Source organism: Dryobates pubescens, chromosome 29 (assembly GCF_014839835.1).
Source record: "Dryobates pubescens isolate bDryPub1 chromosome 29, bDryPub1.pri, whole genome shotgun sequence".
NCBI lineage: Eukaryota > Metazoa > Chordata > Aves > Piciformes > Picidae > Dryobates > Dryobates pubescens.
Genome location: NC_071640.1, coordinates 278,973 through 288,339, shown reverse-complemented (window position 1 = coordinate 288,339; position 9,367 = coordinate 278,973). Strand labels below are relative to the sequence as shown.

At 51.2% G+C, this 9,367-nt stretch overlaps 1 protein-coding gene across 1 annotated transcript; it reads right to left on the bottom strand.

Annotated features, from left to right (window-relative positions):
• Positions 1-346: 346 nt before the first annotated feature.
• GLE1 (GLE1 RNA export mediator) lies at positions 347-8,660 on the bottom strand. The gene is made up of 16 exons (XM_054174163.1): positions 8,388-8,660; positions 7,860-8,075; positions 7,443-7,568; positions 7,064-7,212; positions 6,704-6,764; positions 6,168-6,422; positions 5,192-5,420; positions 4,569-4,684; positions 4,309-4,378; positions 3,863-4,005; positions 3,486-3,676; positions 2,905-3,034; positions 2,534-2,638; positions 1,952-2,034; positions 1,739-1,802; positions 347-1,113 (listed from the first exon to the last, which is right to left on the bottom strand). Exons 1-16 carry the CDS (start codon positions 8,658-8,660, stop codon positions 1,045-1,047), a joined length of 2,280 nt encoding a protein of 759 aa, XP_054030138.1. The 3' UTR covers positions 347-1,044.
• Positions 8,661-9,367: the final 707 nt, after the last annotated feature.

Below are 9,367 nucleotides of genomic sequence, written 5' to 3'. Positions count from 1 at the left end.
GAACTGGCAACAGGAGCTGCAAAAGTAACACACTGCCTGCTACAACTCAGGAGCTAATTTTCTCAGATGCCACCCAAAATAGTTCAAGGACAGAACACCATCAGTGAGACCAGTCTCCCACACTATCCCTCCCCTGGATTCATCCAGGAGATGGAGCTATCTTGACCATCCCTCTTCTACAGAAAAAACCCAACTCCATCAGGTTCAGAAACTTGTAAACAAGTTTCTAGAGTAAACTCTTCTGAAGATAATCCACCCTTGGTGCAAAGTGTTACAGCATTGTAAGGAAGGGATCCATTCACATCACAAGAGCCAAGTGCTAGGAGAATGCACCAGGTCAGCACTTTCTACTTTTATTGTGGTTTTTTAATTAGAAAATGGACTGTTGGCTTCCATCCCTCTGGCAGATAATGGACACACAATTCCTGTAGCTTCAGCAGCTCTGCTCTGCCCTCAAGGTTCCTATTTTCCAGGCAAACCTTTTCCAACAGTAAGTTTAATTCTCTTCAATCCAGAGTGCTGCCTTGTGGAGCCAAGTCAAACTCAACATGTGAACACTGCTAGGCCAAGAGGCTTCACCAGGCCCATTGCAGTTCTGAGATGCTGAGGCAGACGGGATGGAAGCACATCAGCAGGACTGAATCACAAGAGAGATGCAGCAAACACAGAAACAAACTTCTGAGACTGACCCTGTGTTACGACTTCAGAGAGCTGTGAGGTATTTACACTTCTGTTAGCAGCACAGTGCACCTCTGAAGCCCAGAGGTGATCAGGATGCTGTATTGGAAACACCTTCCACATATTGAAACATATGAAGGAGAAGTCTCCAGTAGCCCATGATTTACTATATAAAAACTTGTAAAAATCCAAAGGAAATGAAAACTTGCATTTGACTGCAATGAAATGAGCAGGAGCTCATCCTGCTCAGCAGAAATCTCTGATTTACCACGGAGATGGGGGTGTGATCTCCCCAAGCCTCTGTTCTGCCTTTGAAGAGGAAGCCAGGTCTGAAGGCAGTGACATCCGAGGGAAGGCAAAACCCAGCTATGATTTCCAGAAGGCTGGCTGCAGGGCGCCCGTGGGCAGGCAGATTTTCTTCTCCTGTATACATTTCTAGAGGAGAGAAAAAGACAAAGAACAAAGAGAAGGGAGCTTTCATTTGCCATCTCTTGTCAGGAGTTCTGCTGGCTCTTGCTGCACACAGTCAAAGCATTGCTAATAAAAAGTACAAACATTAAATCCGAGCTGCAATCAAAACTCTGAAGCTATTGCACTTGGATACCACAAATCAACATTTCCAGATCAGTTTAAATCAAGTCCTTGGCAGCTTTGCAAGCTTTCCCAAGAAGAAAATATGCAGAACAATGCTGCAGAGTGCAGGTCACTGCCTCATCTGTCTTATCAGGACAACACATAACAAGCAAACCACTGATGAAAAATAGCTGTTACAGAAATGACTCAGCAGAATCCTCCTCAACCTGCACAGTTCTCACTAAAGTTCCTTTACAGTCAATGGACTCCTCTGAGAAAAAGGAAAGGTGAGGGGAGGAAGAAGGCAGCTGTTTGACATTGTTACACCCATTACGGCAACTCAGGAACTGAGAAGTTACCACAGATGGGTCACGCTATGCCAGGGACAGGCCTGGGCCCTCAGGAAGCAAGCAGCACCAACCTCATCAGCAACATGATGCCTGTGTGACAGGAAGGGAAAAAAGCCCAAACCAAACCACTGCCTCACCTGCACAAACTGCTTCAGACGTATCAAGGATCCCATCTGCCCAGAGCTGGTGATGGCCTCAATCCTGTAGACACAGCAGAGGGTTAAAAATGTGCTCAGGAAGCTGGGGGCAATTTAGAAGCAGGCAGAGGATGAGTGGCATCAGTGGGGCAAAGTGGACAACCCCCTCAAAGCAAACCCAGAGGATGGCTCCACACTGCTAAGGACTCATACCTTGGGACATACTCTTCTTGGAGCAGCAACATGATCTTCCAGAACTGCACCCGGTACTGCCTCATGAGAGCATTGCCACACACCTGCAGAGCAGAGACCCAGAGGCCAGGCTGCCGACCCGAGTCTTCCAACAACAGCCACTTGGTATTTCACCCAGACATCCAACTGTGCCCACACCTACAGCAGAACCCTCTCCACCCCATTACTGCAACCACAATCACCCTTTCTCCTTGACTCTCTGGTGGGCACTGATGACAACCTTTGGTTATTATGTCTCTCACTCCAGTTTCCCCTCCAGAAACAGCAGCCTTCCCCAAGAGCATTTCTAGGGCACACTGCAATCCCTTTCCCACCTTTCATCATGGTAACCCCCTCCCTGCTGTAGGAACTGGCCCAGCTGCAGAGGCCACAGGACCTTGCTGCACTGTGCCAATGGCACCAAGACCTCACTCCCACAGGACCATGTGACTACTTTTAAAACACCAGGAACCCTAAATGAAGCCAAGCACAAGAGCAGAAGGTGCACATATAAAATGTCACCAGTCCAAATCTCCTTCACCTTGAGTTACCTCTATGGCTCACCTCCAGGAAGTCAAAGAGGAGCGTGGCTGTCACGTCTGCCAGGGGCTCCATGTTCACCATCTGCGCGAGCCAGCGCCAGCCATAGCTCAGCCCATGGGGATGTGTCTAGAAAGCAATGAAAAGCTGATGTTCCCAAAACTGGCACTTTTCTGGTTTACTTCCCTCTTTAGGAAGTTATTTTGCAATGGCCCAACACAAAACCTGAGCTTCACAGAGGAATGCCACACCGTCGCTCCCTGCACTGCTGCTGCAGGGCGTGAGCATCGCCCTTCCCTTCTGTGCCAAGCTGGCCTGTGTTCAACACGCTGCAGGTTTACAGCAGACCCCTGGGACAGAAGCGAGGCTGCAGCTGTCAGGCTGTGCACACGTACCCCTTGCTGGTCTCCGTAAGGCCACCGCAGCTGGATCAGAGCGGCGTAGAGGCGAATCATGCCTGACATCCGCTTGAGGAAGTTATCCTGCTCCTCCACCATGGAGTCCTTAACTTGGTACCCCAGCATCCTAAGCACGAGAAGACCTCCCAGTATCAGTGCAGAACACATTCCCTGAGTCCCTGCGTTTCTGAGCTGATGTGCAGTCTCGTGCCCACTGAACAGGGATACTCCAAACCATAGCAGGGTGACTGCCAAGGCTGAGCACTGCCCACTGGGCCATAGGTGCCACTGCTTTACCTCATGTCAAATCTGTGCTGGGCATTTCACACTGCATCAAGCTTATGGCTATTAACTGTTCTCTGAGAAAGACGAGGAGGAAACAAAAGAGCACTTCCAAAGCTGAAGGACACAGCATCCCCCTGGGAAAGAGGGCTGGGGCAGCTGCATGTTTGTGAGTGACTTCTGAGCATGTCACAGTGCCTCTGTAACCAGAGATGGGGAGAAGTGGAGTCCACTCAGGAGACTGCAGCCTTCAGCTTTGCACAGCTGGCGCTCAGGAAGTCCAGCAACAAACTTACCTTTGATACTCTTCCATAGAGGTGCCTTCTTTCAATGCAGGGTAAAATGGCACAGAATAGGGGCATTTTTTGTGCAGATGAGCTAAAAAGAGGTCTCCAACCCGGGGGTGTATTTCCCAGATCCCTGATGCCACCACAGCAATGGGGAAAGCTGCATCATGGTGAGAAGCTACTTCTTCTTCTCCTTGACGCTGGAGCAGGGAGACAGAAACCAACTCCTGTCACTGCTTTTGAATCCCTAAGCACTTCCTCTAATCATTCTAAACATGCAAGCTAAGCACCTGGTCATTCTGCTCCTAGCAGCTGCAGACAGAGCAGCGTGCAGCAGAACTCCCCAGAGTTCTCCCTCTGCCACCCCAAGAATGAGAACTCCTCACCACGAATTTCTCTGCCAGCTTGTAAAAAACAAAATCCAGAGCCTGCGGATGCTGAGTCACAGACACAGCTCGGCCTCCACTCTGCACAGACCTCCCAGAGAGCAGGTTATCAATCTTGTCAAAGATCTCCCTCAGCTTAGAGCCTGCAAACATGTAAGGAAAGCATGGAGATGGATTAGGAAGCAGCAGACAAACCTTCAGCAGGCCCAGATCTGAAGGGCAAGGCACCTGGGCCTGCATGTCTGATACATCCAAGAGAAGAAAGGAACAATGGGGAAGCAGCAAAGATCAGAGCATAAGAGTGTGCTGCAAGGGCTTGGGCTGTATGGATCACAGCTTCCTGCTGCAAGGAGAATTATCCAAACATGAGATGGCTTCTGTCCCACTAAAATCAGCACAGCAAAGACATTTCAGCTGGAATGGGGGGCTCTTGGTGCTTTCCTGACCTGATATTCTGGATATCTGGCTCACAGGGATCGTGGCTGCTTTCTGCAGTTCTGCCTTTATTTTCTTCACCTGCAGGACAAACACACACAGCACTTTAAAAACCTTTAGAGACAAGTAAACTACTGCAGTAATTTGGATGAGCAGACTGTTACCAGAGGCTGCTCAGTAAGAATCTGTAGCTGTTTTTTCATGAGAGCTGCCCTGTTTTCCCTGGCAATGAAGCCAAACCCCTCCAGCACCATCACTCATCTGCTCTTACCTCATTGTTTCCCTCGCAGTTGCTGAGTCCACTGAAAGAAGCAACACACTGCTCAGCAGCATCCTGAAGCTGCTGGTACCACTGCATGGTGCTTTCATCTGCCTTAACTTGGAGTCCTGGTATTCAAAAGAAAACATCAGAAGGCTAAAAAAGATCCCCAAACTCTAGAAAATCTTAAGAAATAAAAAAGCAAGGAAGTGAGAGCTGCAGGAGTGCTGCTTCCCTAGAATCTAGTTTAGAAAGCTACATTTCTAAATTAACCAGAAGTTTGGGAGCTATGCAGGAGTCCTCAGCAGCCTCTCTGTGCAGGACATCCAGACTTCACTGCCTCTCCATCACACTGTGCATGACCCATCTGTGCTCACATGGAAGCACAATATCATCCTCTCATGTTCCAGTGACCACTGTCTAGGAAGGGAAGGTTTTGCTCCAGTTCAGAGTCCATTTTTGCTGCATAAGTTTCATTTCAAAGGTTTGCTGGCAGCAGTCCTGCCCCCATGCTGCATGTTGTGCTCAAAGGCCAGGCTGTCACAGCACAGAGATGCCACAGCAGCATTGAGCTAACAGCAAGAGTGTGCAGGGAGGGAAAGGAAGGCAAAAACCCCAACCAAAGCCAAACCAACCTTCCTTCTGCTGCTTCCCCCCAGCCTGCTGCGCAGGGGCAGGAGCCTGAGCCTTCATCTGCTCCTTTTTCAGCAATGATTTCTGCTTTTCTCTCTCCTCCTCCTCCTCTCTCCTCCGCTTCTCTTCCAGAGCTGCAGCGATCTCTTGCTGCATGCTGGAGATCAGCCCTCGCATCTCCTGCAGCGCTCGCTCCGTGCTGGCCACATCTGCTTGAGAGGGGAACTCTCGCTGGCGAGAAACAGAGGAGGTCACATAGCATCACCCTTCCACTGCCTGCAGAGCCACAGCAGGAGCAAGGAGCTTCTGAAGCACTGGCCTTCAGACAACCTGGGAGCCAACCACACTCTTTAGGGCAAGCACATTTTGCTCCTTTGTGTGCAGCATTATCACAGCCCTAGTAAGTAACAGCAGTTCATAGCTGACCCTCAGGAGATCTTGGACAGCAAACATGAACCACCCTCTGTGACAAGGCTAAGGGAACCCCAAAGCAAAGCCTCGACAGCTTCCTCTGCAGAGAGCTGCCTGTGGCCAGCAGCACCTGTCACAGTCTGGTCTTTTTCAAGCTTTGGAACCCAACTTTAGACATAGAAAAAACCCTTAAAGAAACTCAGATACTGCAAAAAGGCTTGGGTGTGCCAGATCCCAGTGTGTTCAGTGCTCAGCAGCTCATGAGCCACTCTGCTTCCATGGCTGTCTCCAAGGGACTTCACAGCAGCCAGAGTTTGCACTATGTTAACGTTCACCTGCCACAGAATCCCTCATGCCTTTTGTAAGCCATTTTCAAGAGAACAGCTGAAGCACCATAGAAGATAATTCTCCTTTTCAATCAGGTGCTTTGTAGGATGAGTACCTGAAAGCATTCCTGTGGCATCTTATTTAACAGGTTGGTAACAGAGCTGCCTTTGAAGACAACCAGGAACTGCAGGAGGCTTTATGGAGGAACGACAAAGCCAGGAGCAACTCCAGAGCCTTTACCTCACTTGTAGTGCGGATGAGCCCTGACACCAGCCCACAGATCTGGTTGCCACGATTACTGTATGCAGAAAGATCAATTCTTGGCAAGTCTTTGTGCCTGTAGTTGGGATCAATCTGCTGGTTCAGCTGCAGCACCTCCTCCTGGATGGAATAAAGGCGCCGCAGCCTCTCCTGGCCCTCCTCCTTACGCAGCCGCTCCAGCTCCTCCTGCCGCTGCCTCTGCTGCTCTGCCTCCCGCAGCTTTAGGTTCAATACCTGGGGAGGGAAAGACACAGACACAAAGTAGTGGAATAGCTCTGTCTTGAGAGGTCCTTCCTGGCTTGATGACTTTAGCTTTACAAGGCCTTTCTGCTCCTACAACATGTGTGTGCCTTTGCTGCACTTCCACAGCAATGCAGTAGGTGCCTAGGACAGCACCAGACAGCACATCCTGGCTCCAGGGCGGTCAAGCAAACACAAACCAACCAAGTGGCGCTGCTAGCTCCCACTGAGCAGTCACAGACTAACAGGAAAGACAACTCCTGGAAGTCCCAGACCTTCGCTCTGTGTCGGTGTTCTTCCTTCAGCTTCTCTTGCTGTCCCTGAGCCTCCTTTGAGCTACAAAACAGACAGACAAATCAGTCAGGATGTGCAGGAGAGAGAACACAAACAACACACAGCAAGCTCATTCTGCAACAAGCCAAGTTAAAGGAACTGTCAGAAATAGCCTTTTTGGTAACTATTGAAAGCTCAACAGCAGCCAGAGACCTGCTCTGCACGAGAAACAACAGCAGAGGCAGAGAAGCAGCAGGTGTGGCTGGCAAGCACAGCTGACTGGCACACAGCTGCCAGGCACCAGAAGCCAGGTTCACTCTGGGGAAGTGCTGCAGTGTTTTGGACACCAGAGCTAATCTCACCTCTTCTCCAGCACTTCTTTCAAGTCTTGGAACTCCTGGTGCTGCTTTAGTTCCCTCAGCTCATCGAAGCGCTTTAGCTGTTCACTTGCCAGGTCGTAGGCTGCCCTCACCATCTTTTCTTGCTGCTCCTGCCACTTCCTTAGCCTCTGCTGCAGGTTGCAGAAGTGCCAGAGCACCACGATGCAGCCACCACCAAAATTTGGACAGAACACAAGTGACATTGCAGAGAGTGGCACCAGGCTCTGCTTGGGGTTATCCCACATTCACTCTCTGAGGGTTAGGGTCAGTGTCCAGCTCCTCCCACACCTGGCTCAGTGGGTCTCCTGTGGAGCACAGATACCCTCAAGGGGATTTAGGTGGGGGTTGGGTTTTTGCTTACCTGTGCTTTCAACCTGTGTATCTCTTCATACATCCGAATGCAGCCTTCAACTTGTGTAAGTTTAGATGGTTTCACTGCTGCAGAGATTTCTTGCTCCATTTCCCATGGGCTGAGATCTCCATCTCCCTGGGTGGTCAGCACAGAGCAGAATCAGTGAGTGAACCCAAGGGAGTTACTCACAGACCCTACTCCAGGACTTCATCCCTATGTAGCTACACAGCTCCCTAGCTATGGTGGGAAAGAGTTTGCTTTCGGTCTGCTGTGAAACATTGTTCTACGAAGATCTTCCACAGACCAACTCCATCACCACTTGTTCATCCCACAGAAAGATGAGATTTCCTTATCAGACACTTCATGGCAGCCAGGCAGCACATTTTGCCTCCCACTGCTCACACACTCAGCTCATCGGAGACTTGCCTTTGTTTCACTTGTCTCTGCAGATGAGGGTGGGGAAGAGTGGCCAGCAGAAGTGACCTCCGGACACGGTGACTGGTTTGTGAGGGGAGTGGATTCTTCAGGCACTGAACTTCTGGAAGGTTTGGTTTCTTGGGCTGACTGATCGACCATTCTGTCTAGGGCCAAGCCAGCATAAGAGGATAGCTCGAGAGGAGATATGCATCCTTCCAAGATATCCTAGAGAGAAAGCATTTTCTGTGAACGTGGAACACCTCAAGGAAGCACTACCGAACGCGCACTGCAGACACCCGCACAGCTCAGCGCCTCCTTCACCCTTTCCTTCAACTCTTTTCGACCCTTTTCCAGGCTTTGGCAGGAAGCAGAACCGCGACACTTGAACCTTCTCCTCTCACAGCTCCCCCCCAGACCCCGAACGCTTCAGTCAGTGCGAAAGGCCAGCAGAGCCCGGACCCGGGCTACTGGGCGGGGCCGAGTCACAGGCCCCCCTCAGGCGCCCCCCAGGACGCCGTGCCGGGGCCGAGCCCTCACCTCCTCCCGGCGCCAGTACTTCAGCTGCCCCTTGCCGGAGGCGCGCAGCGCGGCCAGGGTCTCCCAGCGCAGCCGCCGCGAGTCCATGGCGACCGCCCCGCGCGCCGGCCACAGCGCCGCCGCACTTCCGCTTCCGGCGCCGTGCCGCGGCCGCCGCCGCCCCCTGGCGGTCAGGCTGGGCCCCGCCCAGCGCCAAGCCAAGGTTCGAATCCCGCCCGGAGGCCAGCGGGCACCGGCGCTCAGCGCGGCTGGCAGGGCCCGGGGGAGCTCCATCCCTGAACCGCGGAAGCTTCTGGGAGGTGTTTGCTGTCCAGGGCGAGGGCAGAGACCACACACACACACACCCCCACCCCCCGGCAGCCCGATGACGAGGAAATGCCCAACAGCAGCAATTAAGATGTACTTCAGTGGCTGTTTGACAGTAGCACCTTTAGATTTTCAAAGTGTTAAACACACAGTTACAAAACTCAAAAATTATTAACTTAGAAAATCTTGGTGGCAAATAGGTTACATAAATAGGTTACAAAAAAGATAAAAGCCCATAGGAACAACTTTCTCAAAAGAGGAGGGCACTGGAGAGCAGCTGAGCTTTGGGGAGTGTGATTGTCCAGAAGGTGCAGGCTGGCTGCGGGAAGCAGCCTCCAGAGCTGCTCTTCAACCAGCCTGGCACCCTGTCAGTACTTCATGCACACCCAGACTCCAGATGAAGGGCCATGGAGGTTAAACCTGAACCTTTCCTTCGAGTTCAGAGGGGTTTGGCTCAGTCCTGGGAATACTGAAGAATCAGGAAAGAGAGATGAACGGAGTAAAGCAACATTAGCATCACACTCAGAAAAAAGTGAAGGTCAGGGAGTATGCAACAATCAAGTAAAACAAAACCAAACCAAACCAAAGACAAAAACCAACCCCAAAATCATTACTGCCAGTATAAAACTGTTTCTGAACAGCATGGCTGGAAGTGCCGAGCCCAGGCACTTCCT